We start from the raw sequence: 21,680 nt of genomic DNA on the forward strand, positions 1-21,680 counted from the left end.
AGAACCAGGATATGAACTCATGAAATATAAGTCAGAACCAGGACTGTTAACATCAATAATTATACTGAGTATATACAGAGTGATTATACTCCACTGCTTCTGTTTTTTGAGAACATATTTTACTTGAAGGTTTGTGAAAACAATTGTTCTACTTAAACAAATGCAATTGTATCACTTAGTAGTGTGATACAATTTTAATGCATTTTAAAGAAATAATGGGGAAAAAAAGACCTAAGAGACAGAGCATCTAAATGCAAAGTACAGACTTTGAATTATGATTCCAACAAACCAAATGTAAAAAACTTCATGAAGTAATCAGGGAAATTTGATAACTGACTAGGTGTTTGATGATATTTAAAAAACTAGTTTTTTAAAGTGTGATAATGGTATTAGTTATTTTTCTTTTAAAAAAAAGAGTGCTTATCATTCATAGATATATATTGAAGTATTTACAGATAAAATGACAAGATTTGCTTCAAAATAAGAACTTGTGGGGATGAGAGTATAAATAAAACACGACTGTCATGTGTTGATAACTACTGAAGCCTGGTGAAAGGTACACTGGGGTTCATTATACGATTCTCCTTACTTTTGTATAGTGCTTGATACTTTCCATTGTAAAGACAAAAAAAGGATACTTGATTGTTTGACAAACTTGGCCTTTCACTGACATGTAATTTTTCACTTGGTTGTGATACTTTCCATGCTGGTTGACTCAAAGCCAAGGTTCTATCTTAACCCTCTCCTCCTCCAGGCACAGCCCTCAACAGCACATGCAGAACTTAGAACTGTTAGCTTGTTTTATGTTCACAGCAACATCAATATATCCACTTTTCTCACACCTCTCACTTCTTTCATTATGCTAAGTTTGGGTAATGTCCAGGCAAATATACACTCTCATTTTAGAAGGAGAGAAACACAGAATAGAAAAGTATTTGTTGAGTCCTCTGGCTGGTGAGGAGCTTATTGGGCGGGAATCTTACAGCCCAAGACTAGCCCCGTACAAACCTGAAATGGGCAGTGAGCTCCATGTGGGAACGCAGTGTCTGGTGGCAGGCCACACACTTAACTTGAAATGGAACATCTTTGCACAGAGAGATCAAAAGTTTCTTTGCAAAAGATGGAAATGATATTGGCTGTGCCATTCCCTTGTCATCTGAAAGACAAAATGAACTATGACTTGCAAAGATCTGAGTAGAGTGACCCGGCCTTCCTCCCCTTTGCCTTTCTCAACATCAGGTGAGGTAAGTAAAAGAAGATGGGTATTTATGTGATAAAAATCTAAGAGAAGTCGTTTTCTAGCCTCAATTAAGTGCAATGGATGCTGAACTCATGCTCAAGTTAAAATTTGAGTCTTAAATGCAGAGAAACACCCAACTTCCCAATGGATATACAAAAACATTATCCTGCATAAATGTTTTCTTCCCAAGTTTCTCTTCATTCCTCAAAGTAAACCTTACCCTTAGGTGCAAGTAAATAATGAGAATCTTTTATGAAAAATAAAAAATGAGATAAAAATCTTTTGTTTTCATGGTTCTCAAAACTAATGTGAAGATAAGTTACCTCAAGAATTATCTGAGAAGTATGGTAAATCAGCAAAGGTTAAAGTAGTTTAATAATTTTCAGCAAAAGAGAGTATTAACATACCACCCAGTTTAAAACTCTGATGGAAATGATTCTTTCCAGACATATGCTTCAAACACTCATCCTTGCTGCTAAAAAGAAGGAAGCAATTTGGACACGCAAAACACTGAATAATCTGAGGAAGAAGGTTGTTTTTATGTCCATCATCTGCAGCTTCCTAAAATATAAGGCAAAGCTTTATTATAGACAACTAAAATCAATATTCAATTTCTTAAATCAACTTTCAAATTTTCCTATTTATTTGGAATATTTTGTATCAGTTTTTAACATGAAAACTTTTCTTCCCTGAGTGTGAACTGTGGATTTTTTTGTCATAAATGAAGTCCCATATATGAAATTTTAAATTATTTCCTTAAAAACAAATTATTACCATCTTTCTGTGACAATAAACATACAAGTACATTTGCTTTCTATACATTTTTCTTTTTATATATACATCTATATGCAATATTATATAAATGCATAAATGTTTTCATATCACATATACTTTTTCTTATGTTTTGCTTTGCTCACTCTACTCTGCAATATAACCTACGTTTACAAATATGTATTCTTCCATAAATTTCTCCACACAAAAATAAATACACAAGGGGAATTGCCATTGTTTTATCAAATATTGTCATCTTACAGATTCTTCTGCCTCTTAGTTTTCTTATTCCACAATAACTAATGGAAATCCCTAAAAATCAACTGGTGTCGCTCTACTTTATTCTTCTTAATGGCTACAAACTACTCCATGGTGTGGATCTACTGAGATTTAGTCAACTATTCATTTCCAGGCGTTTTTTTTTTTTGCCACTGTAAACAATGGTTTTGTAAATATTGTTGACTATATATCCTCATTAAATAGTGCTTTTCTCTCATTATCAGGATTGGCCGCATTGGGTTAAAAGGTTTATTATTTGAATATTAAAAGATATTGTGTAACTGCTTCTCAAAAAGGCTCTACGAATTCCGATTCTCTAGCACTGAGTGAGTCTGGCACAATAGCGATTACAGATCTTATTTTCATGTTTGCAGTCTTACAGATGTGTGTTATGTTAATTTGCCTTTCCTGTCTACTAGTGAGTGTGAGCATTTATTCATACAATTCTGTGCACTGCTTATTCCATTCCAGCCTCATGTTTTGATTGTTTTTGTTTTTTCCCCTCTGGTCAACTTGTATCCATTCTCTGTTATCAAAACTAACTCTGTCTCATCCTCCATTTCTCAAATAGTCTTCATCAAACATCTATTAATTTAGTATATGGTCACCTTAAAATTCTGATACAAACAGGTATGTCTTTTCTAGAGTCCAGGTTTCCAAACTTGGCTAAGAGTCTCCTCTATTCCCAAATCGGAAATATTTTTAAGTGTATATTTATATGCGTATGTATAACTGTATGTGTGCTGCGTATAAATATAATGTAACTTCTTGTTAATGGTCTTTAGAGTAATAGCCTTAAAAGTTGTATTGTGTCTTCTTAAATTTACTATCATTAACATTAGGGATATCAAAATAGTTTGTGTAGTTGCTTATGAAATGCAACAGGAGGAGGGATAGGAAATTTACATTTATACTGAGCATATGTCAAGCACCACCTTATGGTTCAAATGTGCTTTTCCACTTAATCCTTACAATAACCCCGTGAAGTACTATTTTCATTATTTACAAATGAGAAAACTGAAGTTTACATAAGTCAACAAAGTTATCACTCCCCTCCAAGTTGTACCCTCAGAAGAGACAAAGCTACCATCCACACCCAGCTTTATAGCTGTGGTGGTAAATCCTATGCTCTTTCCACTACTCCTCACCCCATTTTATTTTGGTGAGAGCCATGCAGAAGATAACACCCAGTATGACACTTTGCATTCCAATTAGAAGGTCCCAAATAAGAGCACTAAAAGCATTTACTACCAACCAATTTATACAAATGACCCCTACCTGAAGAACTCTAAGAAGCTTTAGTTCAACTGTGAGTTATAAGTGGATTCAAAATAAGCTTGTTTAAACTGTTTGCTCAATAGAACAAAAACTGTGATTCTACATAAAATTTTATTGGCATATACCTATTGCAAAAGTATAGCATATTTGCAAATAACTTCTACAAACTAGGGGAAGGAATGGGAAATAGGATGTCTGGGAAGTACTCAATTCCTTTTTACCATTATATTTCCAGTTATATTAAATCAAAACACACCATACAAATTTGTATACATAAAAAAAGTAGAACCACAATAAGATACCACTTCATAGGTACCCACTAGGATGGCTATTTTAAAAGACAGATAATAAGTGTTGGCAAGGATGTGAAGAAACTGGAACATTGTTGGTGGGAAAGTAAGCTGGTACACTGTGATGGATAACAATTTGGTAGTTCTTCAAAAACTTAAAGATGATAACCATATGGCCCAACAATTAACTCATTAGAGAAGTGAAAAAGTATGACCACACAAAGACTTGTACATTTGTTTATATTAGCATTATTCACAACAGTCAAAAAGTGAAAACAACCCAAGTGTCCACTAACTGAACTGATAAACAGAAAGTGGCATATGTCCATACAATGGAATATTACTTGGCAATAAAAAGGATGAAGTACTGACATATGTCACAACATGCATAAGCCTTGAAAACATCATGGTAAGTGAAAGAATCTTTTTGCAGAAGGCCACATATTGTAGGATTCCATTTAATGAAATGTCTGGAAAAGGCAAAAACCACAGAGACAGAAAGTAGTGTACTGGTTGCCTCGGGCTGGGGAGGGGGAAGAGTCACCTTCAATGACAGAATGGCCCTAGGAACAGAATGAGAGAGAGTTGTAATGCCCACCGACCCACAAGTAACACTGAGGCACCCTGGGGCTTACGATACATCCTCCACCATCCCCACCAGCACCAAAAAGGAGAAAAACAGGAAGTTACCCAGTGACAGACCCACTGGACAGTCTTTTTTTTTTTTTGGCCATCCTGCGAGGCATGTGCGATCGGACTAGGGATCGAACCCATGCCCCCTGCAGTGGAAGCACGGAGTCTTAACCGCTGGACCACGAGGGAAGTCCCTGGATAGCTTGAATGTCAAAAAACACTAGACACTTGCTACTCAAAGTATGACTCAAAGACCAGCAGCACTGCCATCACCTAGAAGCTTGTTAGAAATCTTGAATCTAAGGCCCCACATCAGATCTACTGAGTCAGAACCTGCATTTTAACAAGACTCCCAAGTGATCTGTGTGCACTTTAAAGTTTGAGAGGCATGAGTCTAGACAGAAGAAACTGGAGATAAAAAGAAAAGGGAAGGGCAGCAAGGCAAACAATGCAAATTGTGGACAGTTTCACAATTTCATTGAAGAACATCATCTTTATGAAACAGAATTCACAGGTATGCAATCTTCTAGCGACCTCTTCTGGCTCATTTAAGATACGTAATGACTGGTTCCTTCCGAGTCCTTGTGACAGACATTCCAAAGAATAAGCAATAGGAGCTCTTATTAAAAACTATATGTCAGGCCATAAGTGCTTTATATTGTATTATGTTTTCTCTCAACAATCTTGTATGTAAGTATAACAATTCCACTTTAGAGATGAAGAACCAAGCTCACAGATGTGCTGTAACTTGGTGAGAACACATAGCTAATAAAAGTAACAGTGGAATCCAGGTCTGTCTGACATGAAAGCCTTTGTTCTGTTTTACCATATTGCCTCCCAGAAGGCTGAATATCATAAATTTACTTCCCGGGGAGACGGCAAAAGGGAGGGCAAAACAGCATAGGATGAGTGATTCCCAGAAAAAAAAAGGAAACAAATTAATGAAATTTGGGAAAACACAAATGAGAGTATTAATTAATTTTAAGGTTAAAATATCTATTCAGATTTATTGAAGAAAAAAGATAAATATGCTTACAGCATGGAATAGAAAAACATGCCCTGAAAGAACTCCAGTTCTGAAAAAGGTGGAATACTAGTGACCCACTGCAAACACTAAAAAACTATGGAATGTAGTTGCACCCTTTTCCCTTCTCTCCCCAAACCTGTGTCAGGGCACTAGACAGCCCTATCATTTCTTTCTTTAATGTGTCTTTTGGGTCCACTTTAAGGTCCTTATTTTAAATGTCATTACCTAAGCAAACCCTTTTCTCATCTCAAAGCTAAATTACTGCTGAAGTCACCTAAACTGGTCTCCTTGTCCACATCTTTGAATCCACCCTGAACACTGGTGCCATTCTAATACCACTCAATCTCTTTGGTGTCCCTAAAAAAGGAGAAGGAATTTGGTTCTAGAATTTAAAGTCCCTCTAGCTCTGAAGATATAAGAATTATTTTCATCATGTCACGTCCTGTGATACTGCCAGTATCTTGCCAATATCAAGTTTAAATTTTGTGCCTTTGTAGTCAAGTTACTATTGTACTTGTGTTGGGAGTCCCCAGGACCATCCCCAGGCTTGGTGGTTGGCTAGGACTCACAGGACTTGGTGCACAGTTGTACTCATGGCAATGATTTATTACAGCAAAAGGATACAAAAGGATACAAAGGGGGAAAAGCACACTAGGCAAGGTCCAGAAGAAACCAGGTGTAAGATTCCAAGGGTCCTCTCCCAGCAGAGACACACAGGACGTACTTAACAATGAACTGCAGCAATGCACATGAACAATACCTTAGAGACTCAGTGCTCAGGGGGCAGGATCACACCTTCCCAGTACAGACCAAAATTCCAGACCCCCACAAGGAAATTAGGTGTTCAGCATAAACCACACTGTCTGCACCAACAGTTCATGCACAAAGGGCCACTCATCAGAGACTCGTAGGGACCCGCCAAATCTAAGTTCCCAGACAACAGCCCAGTGCCAACCTTGCAAGCAAGTCCATCTAAGGACAGAAGTCTCAGGCCTGCTATGTTACCTGTTCTCTGCATGCTACCTATTCCCATATTTGCTACTCTGTGTAGGCTCTTGTTCAAACCTTCCTGTGATTATACCACTTGTCCTTTCCATCTATCCAAATCCAAGCCTGGAGGACTGCTTCTCCTCTGCAGTGCTCTGTCAGCTTCTCCTGCTACTCCTCTCCCCTTCCTCTGAACTCCGATTTCACTTGATGATGTACCATCGCAGCTTATTCATTCTAGAGCACGTGGATTCCTCTCGTACTACGGTGACTCATCAGGGTTGAACAAGACACAGGCTCCCCAAAACTAATGACTAAGTATACAACGAACTCAGCGTCAAGAGGCACATCTATCCTGGGAACACTCTCCAGCACCAGAACAGGGGTCAGTCAACCGCAGAACTCAACCAGAGACACCTGGGAGTGCAAGTCTTCATTTTTTGTATGAACCTCTACAGAATCCAAGTTACTACCCACGTGACTTTTCAAGTATAGGGCTAGAGATTAGCAAATTCTGAAAACATGGTTTAAAGAAAAACCCTAGTTCTCTCTGGACATTAGCATTTTACTATTTCAAAACCTAATATTTACTCAGCAAATACATCAAGCATGGATCTTCTCATAGGTTTTTAGCTACAAGGATATTTAATGTGTTATTGTTTTTAATAACAGAAAAATGTAAACAATTAATACATCTAGTAGGAAATTAAATGAACTATAATATATTCATACAGAATGCCATTCATTGATTTTAAATGTACATACTGATTCAACATATATTTAAACATTTATGTTTACAATACACTGCTTTTCTTAATTACGAAAAAATTTACATACTTTATCCTATGTAAAAACATTTATATATGGAGAAAAAGCAGAAATATATACATAAAAATGTTAACAATGCTTATCTCTATAAGTGAAATTAACAGCGATTTCTTAAAAGAAAGAAAAATACCATATGATATCACTTATATGTGGAATCTAAAATACAACACAAATGAACATATCTACAAAACAGAAACAGAATCACAGACACAGACAGTAGACTTGTGGTTGCCAAGGGGGAGGGGAAATGGAGGAGGGAAGGACTGGGAGTTTGGGGTTAGCAGAGGCAAACTATTACATAAGGATGGATAAACAACAAGGTCCTATTGTATAGCACAGGGAACTATATTCAGTATCCTATGATAAACCACAATGGAAAAGAATATAAAAAAGAATGTATATATATGTATAACTAAATCACTTTGCTGTACAGCAGAAATCAACACAACATTGTAAATCAACTATACTTCAATAAATTTTTTTAAAAAGTGATTTCTTATTTTCTTTTTGTTAGTATTTTAAAATTTTTTCCACAGTGAACATATTGCACAATTAACATTTTGTAATGTTAACTAGTGAGATATCTAATATCAAGTGTGGGAAACACTTATTACAGAGTTCTTCATTACATTGAGTTTGCTAATATCATGAATCAATCTTATATCCCTTGAGATTTAACACTTAATGCAAGTGTTAAATACCAGCCTTTTAAATACCAGATCTATCTCTTAATACCAGCATTAATAAAGGAATCATTATTTACTACGTGGCTCCAACAATTCAACCAGCAGTGAACGGCATCACACTTAAGAATAATGTTCTGGTTATCATGTGACTAACTCACAGAACATCTTGAACAAAGTAAGTTATTTTCATAGAGCAACTCCCTAAAAATGATATTCTTTAAGACTCCTGGCTTTCAGCTATCAGGGTTACCTGCCCACAATAATTTAATGTTCCAAGTAATTTTATTCCCCATAGACAATCATAATTTTGATCTTTATGTGCATCATTGTTGAGTGCAACCTTAAGAGCAGCAAGAAAACACCTATATCCCATTCCACGGTTCTCTAGAAAAAGAATACCTACTCTTAGCTTAGGATATGCTCTTACCTTAGCAAAAAGGTGATCCCTATATTGTTGTTGAGTAACAAAATTTTTATAACATACTACACAAGCAAAAGAACTGATGAAAGGTCCATGTAGTGTAATTGTTGGATCACATGGAGAGTGATCAAACCTACTCAGCAAAAGAGAGGTAACATTAGAAAATCTGACATTCTAGGGGCAGAACGATGTTGCTTCATTTGTTAAGCTGGACACACACACACACACACATTCAGGACTTTACACTTTTTCTACTGAAATATTAATGTTTATATTCAAGAAATATCAAGTGGTTCCCATATGCCATGCAATCTCTTCAAACAGTGACCAACAGCTTTACATTTCATAAAAGTACCTAAGATCCAATAAAATGGATTTAAGCATGTCTTGCCAAACTGGTAAACTTCCAGTTTGAAAACTGTACAGCCATCATCTGTTCCTTCTTGCTTTATTTACCATAAAACTCACAAATAATTGTAAATGAACCACTGGAATAATAATCTCATGTCAAGATTTCTGGCACACACCTATTTCCTAAAAATGGCTTTTAATCCTTTTAATGTCATTTTAACCATTTAACAAATTTGTGTCATTTAAAACTACCTCAAAGACTTTTTAAAAATACTTAAAATATAGTTATCTGTAGAATGCTGAAGCCCCTCCAGAAGGCTCTAAAAGTAATAAGGTAAGGTGTAAGTAGGGTGAGACATCTGGAAAAGAGAAGGCTTAGAGCTCCAAACTCTCAATTCCCATCTTTAAACTATGAGAAGGGGAGACTGAAGATAAGACTATTTAATGCCTTTAATATTGTCTTCCCTTGATATTTACTTGCTCAAGCTCTACTATTCAAAAATTCAGTAAATTAATAAGATGGATTTCATAAATAGAACATTTATTGTTAACTTTGGTACATTTGGTTTGCCTTTAGCATTTATTTTGTAATGCCATACTAGCTTTCTTTAGGCTAGCCCAAATATCTGTAAGTGCTTTGTGTCTCTTCAAATTTGCTAAATGTTGGATTTTCTAATGGACTGCATTTCTCTAAAACTGATCCAAATGCATATCAATGCAAAAAGTCTGGTCAGAATTTTATGAGACATATTAGGATTGAATATCACTAAAATAATCTGATTTCAAGCCTTCTAGGAAGCCTAAGAAATGTAAATTAGAAAAAATTACATCATAATAGCACAAAACAATGAGTTTGGAATATAAAGCTATAATCACAACGGTAGAGGTGCATCACGCTTTCATTTCATCTTCAGCATCCACTATTCTAAATATCACACTTACCTTTTCAAATGTCCTAAGAGAAGGTGCCCATTATCGAACTGCTTGTTGCAGTGCATTATGGGACATGAAATTGGTTTCCCAGACACTCGTATTTGGCCTCCTCTTCGGAACGAACTTTTTGTTCCAGAATTAGTCGTGCCTGTTTTGAGTCCTGCATCATTGGAATATAAATTCTTAAGTTTCTATTTCAGATACTTGTCCTTTGGACTGGTAATCAGAATTATGAAAAAACAATGAAAATCAATCAATGAAAATCAATGAAAACAATCAACTGGGTGATCCTACTTGTAATTAGGTGTTTACAAACTTTCTTATAAAAGATATAACAACCTACAAGTAAATAGCTATTTGGGACAAGGGAAGCCGTTAACATCCCCAAGTAACATTACCTGAGGAAAAAAACTGTTCCCTTAAGTTCAACAGCCAGGAAACATCAAAGATGGAATATATTAGAAAACCAGTTGCTCTACAGAACCCCTATTCCTGCCTCCCTTCTTTTCACTTATGGAAGTTGGCAAAGATTTTTTTCTTCTAATTCTTATTTTCTCTTTTAACTATCTTAAACACATCATAAGGTTTAGTTATATTACAGAGGATCTGGGTTCTATGAATATTATGTCAAACAATGTAACTGGGAGGGTGTGAAGGAGTGAAGAGGACAGAGAGACAAGGAGAATGCCTTAATTATCCCCTTTATCCTGGTCCATTCTTCATCCCTTTTCTTTCTTTATAATCTTGGTCTTAATAGTCACATAGCTTTCTAGACTTAGCCAAATTTTCTTCCCAGGCAAACTCCCAATACATGTTACACAATGAAAAATTTAGAGTTATGCTGTATAAACAAAGAATTGTAAAAACTGCCAGGAGGATTCTAATATATACTCTAGATAGTTTGATTATTATCTTTTATTATTATTTCTTGTAAATTGTTTCACTCAAATACCTTGAATATTTCATACAACAAAAAGCTGTGTATTTATCTTTATGGCAATTTCTACAAAGCCCCTAAGCATTTAACTAGAATAAATGTTATTCCTTTAACATCATCTAGTTAAGATCCCCAAATGGTTATATATGTTGAAGGTTTCAATGCTTTTCTGCTGTTCATGGGGGAAATGCCTCTATTAAATGCTGCCAAAATGCTTATAAATGTGTTCTACCAATAAACAACGACTAACATAGCATTAATCATATTAAAAGAGGCATTAACAACAATATACTTTTTTATCTTTAATTTTTTAATGCAGTCAGAATTATAATAATTTTTATTTACTGTCCATCCACATTCTAGGTGTTGCCTATTAAAACCTTTATTTAGCCAAACAGAGGTTCTGGACAAAAATCAAAGTGGAGAAAACAAGCCAGAAAGAAAATAAGCTTTATCTATGGAAAGGCAAAATACAGAGAGATTTAAACAGTTCTTTTCCTTAAATAGTACAGAGTGTTGTTTTTAAATTACTAAGTATTCAAATGTGTGGAAATTGGCCTAACTATAAAAGTCTATAAAAAATAAAAGATGGATTTCCAGTTTGAGTAATTATAAAGTACTCAAACTACTTCTAATCAAAGAACTGAATTATAATGGTTGGATACTTTGGAACAGATTGAACAAGTCCCTTAATGCTACTAAGAAGTAGAATCTCACTTTTTATAACTGACGAGAACAATGCCATCTCTATTCTCCCCAGCTCTCCTCTCCTCAAAGATCTCAGCATTCTGTGAAGCCCACGTGTGGAACGGCACCACACCAAGTATAGCCCAATGCTAAGGCAGCTGTGCTAGCAAAAGACCCCAGACTTCAGCGTTACAGAGTGGCAGGGACCAAGCAAAAAGATAAAACAGTCACATAAAAAGAGCATAACTAAAGACCTTAACTCAAGGCACAAGCTTATCAGCCACCAATGAACCAGGTGTCACCTGAAGTGATATACTGATACAATACCACATCTTGCAAAAAATCCTAAAGACACAGCTAAGTGACTCATTTGTTCCCAGAAATATATAAACAGATGCTCATGAATTCAATTTACAATGAATTAAAATATTCTGACAATCTGGAGGCCAGGGATTAGGCCTAAAGGGACATATTACTGGCCCAGCAATCATTCTAGACAAGACTTGAAAGTGATAGATTCATATGAGATGAACGATTTTTACAAGAGATCTTGTAGATTGAGCCTTGTAGTTCTAGCCCATTTTCCTATCAAAATCACGTAGGAATCTTCCCAAATCTACAGGTGCCCTAGAATTATCTCTAGGCCCAGACATGTGTATTTAAGACTCCCAGGTGACTCTGATGCAGCTAAGGACCATAATTTCTAAGTATTTTTTCTAAAGTAGGTCTGGAATGCCAAACAATTCTTTTCTTTAGTTGAATGACAGTCACATTTGGTACCCGAGTTCTAGGCTTCTTTTCTGTGTTCATATGCAATTGCTTACAGCCCACTCTTATATAATATTCAACCAACACTTATTGGACATCTCTATGCTGAGCCTTCTTTTTAGGCACTGACACTAAAAAGGATTAATAAGCCTTAGTCTCTGTCCCCACGGAGCATATAAATCTGGTAAAAGACACAGACACGTAAACTTATCAATGCAACGTAACAGGGTAGAAACTATTTGAGAGAAATGAATAAAGCACTGGGGGATCAAAGACAGCTGAACAACCAAACTTATGCAGACTAAATAAACCTAGCAACCTCTAGTATTGAATGTTATCTGTAGGGCTAACCCCACAGGCAACTAAGAAGAAAAAAAGAGGAAAGGGTATTTAAAAAGGAGGATGGGGCAAGGTGGGAGTTTGCCAGGCACAAACACATTGGGAGATAAGAACAAAATACAGTTTCAGGGAGTGGCCAAGTGTTAAAATATCTACAAATTATTGGAATTATTTTAAAAGTGGCAATTTGATTCTATTCAAAGAAAAGCCCTCTGAAAACTATAGAATAAGATACCTAGGTTCAAAGTTGAGCACTGCATACATAGATATTTCTAAGACTTTTTGTAATTAAACTTTCTGCTGGATTAAATCCACAGCTAAGGATTCTGTGGATATCCCAAGCTTGTAAGGGCTCAGTGGGTCTTCTACAAGACAGGCTAGAAAAGTTGCCATGGTGGCTCTAAAAAATTCTACCAATTATCTGGTAGGAGGAAAACGCTGCACAGTGACTCTTCCAGGAATTTCAGGTCTGCAAAGAGTTAGTAACGAAGAAGCTACCCACTGCTTTAGATGAGCCTCCCACATGGACACTTCCTTAATAAAATATCTACACAGGCTGCACTGACAAATAAATAAATAAATGCTAATCCTTTCCATCTCAGCTTAAATTCCACTTCCTTAGAGAAGCCTGACCTCAAGTAACCTGTTACACGCCCTCCCATAGAGGGTAATAACTAGGAGACATATGAATGAATAGATGATCAGCTCAAGGATTACTTACACGCAAAACATACTTTTGCCAAAGTAGGAAGACAATTGGTAAAGTAGGCCTTCTGTTAAGTATTACTGAACTAAATTTCAATACTTTATATACTTATTAGCAACGGAATAAAACAGACACAATGCTTTAAGGCTTTAGGGAAGCTTGGTAACCTTATGTTCCACTCTGATCTCTAAAGAATACCTACCTGGCATTTTTAACCATTGGTCCACACACAGTCTCGCTGCTTCTGTATCAGAATGTCCTCGAATAAATTCCAATTCTTGTAACCCATGAGCCTGTTGAAAATCTATTTTTTCCTAAAGATATTAAGAAAAAACTCAATTAACCTACGGTTACTAATCCAGTTTCCTTAAGAAAATGATTTTGTCACAACAGCGATCAGAAAATATTGATTATCCTTTATCCCTGTAACTCCACACCTAGAACTCTATCTTAAAGAGGTAAGTCAAACCAAAGGTTCATGCTCTAAGATGTTGATCCCAATGTCATCTACATTTGCACAAAGTTTGCAACAAGTTAATCTCCAACAATAGGGTACCATTTAAGTAAATTATGGTGTGTACATTTCATGAAAGTCATTAGAAGCACAAAACTTTTTCATTGAAGCAGAAATATACTTTTGGTATCAAGTGGGTCACCAAATAGTATTAAACAAATAAGGCCAAATATAAACAAAGATTATTTCAAGCTATATGTAACTCTATCTGCAGAGAGGGAAAAAGGCAGAAAATAAATATGATAAATGTCAATGGCTATCTCTGGAATGGAAATATGAATGATTATTTTCATCTTTAACCTTTTATACATTTTCCTTCAAATTTTCCATATATAGTCTGAAGTATACAGAAGCCTATTAAATATTTGTTCAGTGAATAGTATAAGAGCAGACACACATTAGTACTTAAAATGTGCCAGTATAAAGCATCTATTGCGTCTAGATCAAAGGTTGGCAAACTTTTTCCATAAAAGACCACAGTGCAAATATTTTAGGCTTTGCAGCCCATATAGTCTCTTTTCCAACTACTCAACTCTGCTGTTGCGGCATGAAAGCAGCCATAGATAATATGTAAACAAATGGGCATGGCTATGTTCCAATAAAATTTTATTTATAAAAACAGGCAGTGGGCCAGTGCCAACCACTAAACTAGATGCTTTAGACTGTTACAGTCTCTAAATCTTTCTAGTTACGTTATTGATAAATCTATTTGCATACTCTAATCATGCTGTATTTAACAAGTAACACTTATTAACCACTTACCACGTGCCAGGCACTATTCTAAAAGCATCTTAGATCTAATTCTCACAATAACTCTATGAGATTGGTACTATTATTGTTCCCATTTTATGATGGGAAAACTGAGGCACATGAAGGTCAAATAAATTGCACAAGGATAAATAACAATGCCAGGATTTAAACTCTCATTCTCCAATGTGATTCTAGAATCCATTCACTTAACCAGTACAGTAAGTCCCCTACACACGAACCTTCAAGATGAGAGCTTTCAAAGATACAAATGTGTGTTTGCATGTCCAGTCAAGTAAGTTAGTTCATGTGTCTGGTGTACATTGTCACATGTGTGCATACTCTACAACTGGTTGTGATTTTGTGTACTTCACTGTACAGTATTGTATAGAGTATGGTAGTACAGTATCTGTATTTCAAGCCCAGGATCTCCTCCAGTCAGTAACTCTTCTTGCCTGTTCACTCGATGCCAGCCCCTGTATGCCAGCTGTTGTACTGTACTACTGTACTTTTCAAGGTACTGTACTGTAAGATTTTAAATGTTTTCTTTATATTTTGTGTGTGTTTGTTTCTTACGTATTATTTGTGTGAAAAGTGTTATAAACCTATTACAGTACAGTACTATATAGCCAATTGTGTTAGTTGGGTACCTAGGCTAACTTTGTTGGACTTAATGAACAAATTGGACTTATAAACGCGCTCTCAGAATGGAACTCATTCATAAGTAGGGGACTTACTGTACAACATACTGTGTCTCAGAAAGGTTGTTAAAAAGAAATCACAAATCCACAAATGCTGGATTTGCAAGAAATAGACCAGAATATTGAATGACCTACTTATCACTATAACAGGATCTTCTATCAGCAAGGGTAAGTAGGGGGACAGGGAGATTCAAGATTTTACTCTGCAAAAAATCTTCTACACAACTTTGTTCTAAGCATGGCCATAGAATACTAATTTTCCAAAGATGTTAATATGCATTATATACATTTTTAAAAATTCTCTGTAATCAAATTAAGTATAGAACCACTGGTTTCAATACAGAGTTCAAAAGGTCCCTTCTGTGTAGGACTTCCAAAACCTTGAAGTGTTCCATCTATCAGAGTTCCTTACAAAAATCTTAAAAAAAAAACACCTTAAATTAAATAAATATAATTGAGATTAAATATTGCTATATGCCAGCCAATAGCCTACTTATTTTAAACTACTGCCAGTAATTAAAAATAAGCAGGCTTTTTAAAAAGAAAGTTCTCTGGCATTTCTTACAATAGAATTTGAACTCTGCGGCCATACATAGTCAATGCTCAAAAAACATTTGCTGGCTAAAATCACCCCCAAATTAGTCACCCTTTTCCTGTCACCCAGCTATTTCCACACACGTTGGGGGTACATCCCTTCATGCAAGTCATCTTAACTCCTGTAATATCAACAAGCAAAGCTGGTAACTGATCAACTAGTCAAGCACAACACATTATCTCTGAAAGTGATTTATCCAGTGAAGATTTTAAGAAATTTTCTTTAAAACCTTTCCATCACAAAAGATGGACAATCCACTTTAACAGTGAGACACCAACAATTCACAAAGGCCTAGAAGAGCTGGAAGACATTTTCTACTGTATTTTTAGTCACAGTTAACACCTACTAAAATTCTGCAAGAATTAGTTTTACTTTAGTTTCATTATCTTCCTTTCTGGGTAGTTTTGTTTTCTTTTTGCTTTCTGTCATCTAGTTTTAAAAAACAAGTTATATATAAGGAGAATCAAACAAGAAAAAAAAGTCATGAATGGATAGCAAAAAATGAGCTAAAGTATCTGTGTGAGTCAGTTTCTTTCTTAGAAAAGAATGAAATGTAGATAAATGTATTCTTCACAACTGGATAAACAAGAATTTCAAAGTTTAAAAAAACTTTCTCAAATGCTAAGGTAAAGTCTTTACTGAATGAACATTTACATGGGTAAAAGCTGAAACTACCCTTGAGAAAAACCCTACTTGTCATAGTGACTAACAGATTCTGAACTCATCTCAAATGCTTTATTACCTATGTGGTGTTAACACATCTGTAACATCTGATCTGGGAAAAGAAGTGAGCATACTGAGGAAATGGGCAGAAAAGGGGGACAACTTGCGAAGCACTCCTCTCTCAAAGAGACTTTGCCCATGACCCATAAATAACACACTTAACATAGTCTGGGGAAAGGATCTTCCTTAAAATTAAATAGTGTTTTTGTTGTCATTTGTTTCTATGTATTTTTTTATTTCTTCTTCAATTTCTTCAGTGATCTCTTGGTTATTTAGTAGTGCACTGTTTGGCCTCTATGTATTTGTGTTTTTTACAGTTTATTTTTCTGTAATTAATTTCCAATCTCATAGCGTTGTGGTCAGAAAAGATGCTTGATACAATTTCAACTTTTTTAAATTTTCCAAGGCTTGATTTGTGACCTAAGATGTGATCTATCCTGGAGAATGTTCTGTGCGCACTTGAGAAGAAAGTGTATTCCACCACTTTCAGGTGGAATGTCCTATAAATAACAATTAAATAACAGTTAAATCTATCTTGTCTATTGTGTCATTTAAAGCTTGTGTTTCCTTATTTACTTTCTGTTTGGATGATCTGTCCACTGGTGTAAGTGGGGTGTTAAAGTCCCCTACTATTACTGTGTTACTGTCGATTTCCCCTTTTATGGTTGTTAGCATTTGCCTTATGTATTGAGGTGCTCCTATGTTGGGTGCATAAATATTGATAATTGTTATATCTTCTTCTTGGACTGATCCCTTGATCATTATGTAGTGTCCTTCCTTATCTCTTGTAACAGTCTTTATTTTAAAGTCTACTTTATCTGATACGAGTATTGCTACTCCAGCTTTCTTTTGATTTCCATTTGCATGGAATATCTTTTTCCACCCCTTCACTTTCAGTCTGTATATGTCCCTAGGTCTGAAGTGGGTCTCTTGTAGACAGCATATATATGGGTCTTGTTTTTGTATACATTCAGCTAGTCTGTGTCTTTTGGTTGGGGCACTTAATCCATTTACATTCAAGGTTATTATCGATACGTAGGTTCCTCTTACCATTTTCTTAATTGTTTTGGGTTTGTTTTTGTGGGTCTTTTTCTTCTCTTGTGCTTCCCGCCGAGAGAAGTTCCTTTAGCACCTGTTGTAAAGCTGGTTTGGTGGTGCTGAATTCTCTTCCTTTTGCTTGTCTGTAAAGCTTTTGATTTCTCTGTTGGATCTGAATGAGATCCTTGCTGGGTAAAGTAATCTTGGTTGTAGGTCTTTTTCTTTCATCACTTTAAGTATATCCTGCCACTCCCTTCAGGCCTGCAGAGTTTCTGCTGAAAAATCAACTGATATCCTTATGGGGATTCCTTTGTATGTTATTTTTTGCTTTTCCATAGCTGCTTTTAATATTTTTTCTTTGAATTTAATTTTTGTTAGATTGATTAATATGTGTCTTGGTGTGTTTCTCCTAGGGTTTACCCTGTATGGGACTCTGCGCTTCCTGGACTTGGGTGACTATTTCCTTTCCCATATTAGGGAATTTTTTCACTATAATCTCTTTGAATATTTTCTCAGACCCTTTCGTTTTCTCTTCTTCTTCTGGGACCTGTATAATTCGAATATTGGTGTGTTTAGTGTTGTCCCAGAGGTCTCTGAGATTGTCTTCAATTCTTTTCATTCTTTTTGTTTTATTCTGCTCCTTGGCAGTTATTTCCACCATTCTACCTTCCAGCTCATTATTCGTTCTTCTGCCTCAGTTATTCTGTTATTGATTCCTTCTAGTGTATTTTTCATTTCAGTTATTCTGTTGTTCATCTATGTTTCTTTGTTCTTTAGTTCTTCTAGATCTTTGTTAAACATTTCTTGCATTTTCTCAATCCATGCCTCCATTCTACTTCCAAGATTCCAGATAATCTTTACTATCATTACACTGAGTTCTTTTTCAGGTAGGTTGCCTATTTCCTCTTCAGTTATTTGGTCTTGTAGGTTTTTACTTGCTCTTTAATGTGTGACACATGTTTTTTGTCGTCTTTTTTTTTTTTTTTTTTTTGATGGGTGGGACTGTGTTCCTGTCTTACTAGTTGTTTGGCCTGAGGCTTCCAGCACTGGAGTTTGCAAGCTGTTGGGTAGAGTTGGGTCTTGGTGCTGAGATGAGGACAGCTGGGAGACCTCACTCTGATGAATATTCCCTGGGGTCTGAGGTTCTCTGTTAGCCCAGTAGTTCAGATTCGGAGGCCCAAAACCTATGGGACGCAGCAAAAGCAGTTCTACGAGGGCAACTTATAGCAATTCAAGCTCACCTCAAGAAAGAAGAAAAATCTCAAACAATCTAACCTTACACCTAAAGCAACTAGAGAAAGAAGAATGAAGAAATCCCAAAGTCAGTAGAAGGAAAGAAATCATAAAGATCAGAGCAGAAATAAATGAAATAGAAATGAAGAAAACAGTAGCAAAGAATAACAAAACCAAAAGCTGGTTCTTTGAGAAGATAAAACAAAATTGATAAACCTTTAGCCAGACTCATCAAAAAAAAAAAAAAGGGTGGGGGGAGGACACAAATCAATAAAATTAGAAACAAAAAAGGATAAATCACAACTGACACTGCAGAAATACAAAGGATTATAAGAGACTAGTACAAACAACTATATGCCGATAAAATGGACAACCATGAAAAATGGAAAAATTCTTGGAAAGGTACAATTTTCCAAGACTGAACCAGGAAGAATTAGAAAATATAAACAGACCTATCACAAGGAATGAAATTGAAACTGTAATTAAAAATTTTCCAACAAACAAAGGTCCAGGACCAGATGGCTTCACAGGCAAATTTCATCAAATATTTAGGGAAGAGCTAACACCGATCCTTCTCAAACTCTTCCAAAAAACTGCAGAGGGAGGAACACTCCCAAATTCGTTCTACAAGGCCACCATCACCCTGATACCAAAACCAGACAAAGATGTCACAAAAAAGGAAAATTACAGACCAATATCACTGATGAACCTAGATGCAAAAATCCTCAACAAAATACTACAAACAGACTCCAACAGCACATTAAAAGGATCATATACCATGATCAAGTGGGATTTATCCCAGGAATGCAAGGATTCATCAATATATGCAAATCAATCAATGTGATACACCATATTAACAAATTAAGGAATAAAAACCATATGATCATCTCAATAGATGCAGAAAAAGATTCTGACAAAATTCAACACCCATTTATGATAAAAACTCTCCACAAAATGGGCATAGAGGGAACCTACCCGTTGGGGTAGGTAATAAAGGCCATATATGACAAACCCACAGCAAACATCATTCTCAATAGTGAAAAACTGAAAGCATTTCCACTAAGATCAGGAACAAGACAAGGATGTCCTCTCTCACCACTATTATTCAACATAGTTTTGTAATTCCTAGCCATGGCAATAAGAGAAGGAAAAGAAATAAAAGGAATACAAATTGGAAAAAAAGAAGTAAAACTGTCACTGTTTACAAATGACATGATACTATACATAGAAAATCCTAAAGACGCCACCAGAAAACTACTAGAACTAATCAATGAATTTGGTAAGGTTGCAGGATATAAAATTAATGCACAGAAATCTCTTGCATTCATATACGCTAACAAAAATTCAGAAAGAGAAATTAAGGAAACAATCCCATTTACCATAGCAACAAAAAGAATAAAATACCTAAGAATAAACCTACCTACAGAGGCAAAAGACCTATACTCAGAAAACTATAAAACACTGATGAAAGAAATCAAAGATGACATAAACAGACGGAGAAATATACCATGTTCTTGGATTGGAAGAATCAATATTGTGAAAATGACTATACTACCCAAAGCAATCTACAGATTCAATGCAATCCCTATCAAACTACCAATGGCATTCTTCACAGAATTAGAACAAAATATTTTACAATTCATATGGAAACGCAAAAGACCCCAAATAGCCAAAGCAATCTTGAGAAAGAAAAACAGAGCTAGAGGAATCAGGCTCCCTGACTTCAAACTATACTACAAAGCTACAGTAATCAAGACATTATGGGGGGAGGAGAGAAGATGGCGGAAGAGTAAGACGCGGAGATCACCTTCCTTCCCACAGATACAGTAGAAATACATCTACACGTGGAACTGCTCCTACAGAACACCCACTGAACGCTGGCAGAAAACGTCCGACCTCCAAAAAGGCAAGAAACTCCCCCCGTACTTGGGTAGGGCAAAAGAAAAAAGAAATAACAGAGACAAAAGAATAGGGACGGCACCTGCACCAGTGGGAGGGAGCTGTGAAGGAGGAAAGATTTCCACACACTAGGAAGCCCCTTCGCGGGCAGAGACTGAGGGTGGCAGAGGGGGGAAGCTTCGGAGCCACGGAGGAGAGCGCAGCCACAGGGGTGCGGAGGGCAAAGCGGAGAGATTCCCGCACGGAGGCTCCGCGCCGAGCAGCACTCACCAGCCCGAGAGGCTTGTCTGCTCCCCCGCCGGGGCGGGCGGGGCTGGGAGCTGAGGCTTGGGCTTTAGTCAGATCGCAGGGAGAGGACTGGGGTTGGCGGCGTGAACACAGCCTGAAGGGGTTAGTGCACCACAGCTAGCCGGGAGGGAGTCGGGGAAAAAGTCTGCAGCTGCCAAAGAGGCAAGAGACTTTTTCTTCCCTCTTTGTTTCCTGGTGCACGAGGAGAGGGGATTCAGAGCGCCGCCTAAACGAACTTCAGAGATGGGCGCGATCCGCAGCTATCAGCGTGGACCCCACAGCAACAGGGGCGCAGAGGGAAAAACGGAGAGATTCCCGCACAGAGGCTCGGCGCCGAGCAGCACTCAGCAGCCCGAGAGGCTTGTCTGCTCACCCGCCGGGGCGGGCGGGGCTGGGAGCTGAGGCTCAGGCTTCGGTCGGATCGCAGGTAAAGGACTGGGGCTGGCGGCGTGAACACAGCCTGAAGGGGTTAGCGCACCACAGCTGGCTGGGAGGGAGACCGGGAAAAGGTCTGCAGCTGCCGAAGAGGCAAGAGACTTTTTCTTGCCTCTTTGTTTCGCGGCGCGCAAGGAGAGGGGATTCAGAGCGCCGCCTAAATGAACTCCAGAGAAGGGCGCGAGCCGCGGCGATCAGCGCGGACCCCAGAGACAGGCATGAGACGCTGGGGCTGCTGCTGCCGCCTCCAAAAAGCCTGTGTGTGAGCACAGGTCACTCTCCACACCGCCCCTCCCGGCAGCCTGTGCAGCCCGCCACTGCCAGGGTCCCGTGATCCGGGGACAAC

At 37.1% G+C, this 21,680-nt stretch overlaps 1 protein-coding gene across 1 annotated transcript in view; it reads right to left on the reverse strand.

Annotated features, from left to right (window-relative positions):
* Positions 1–21,680, reverse strand: part of ZNF451 (zinc finger protein 451) — a 91,858-nt gene that overhangs the window by 34,106 nt on the left and 36,072 nt on the right. Inside the window, exons 5-9 of the mRNA XM_068557660.1 lie at positions 13,364–13,475; positions 9,734–9,884; positions 8,447–8,573; positions 1,648–1,801; positions 1,009–1,156 (exon numbers count right to left, since the gene is read on the reverse strand). Coding sequence (XP_068413761.1) covers positions 1,009–1,156; positions 1,648–1,801; positions 8,447–8,573; positions 9,734–9,884; positions 13,364–13,475 — 692 coding nt within the window. The remainder of the gene's footprint in view (positions 1–1,008; positions 1,157–1,647; positions 1,802–8,446; positions 8,574–9,733; positions 9,885–13,363; positions 13,476–21,680) is intronic.

Source organism: Eschrichtius robustus, chromosome 12, assembly GCF_028021215.1.
Source record: "Eschrichtius robustus isolate mEscRob2 chromosome 12, mEscRob2.pri, whole genome shotgun sequence".
NCBI lineage: Eukaryota > Metazoa > Chordata > Mammalia > Artiodactyla > Eschrichtiidae > Eschrichtius > Eschrichtius robustus.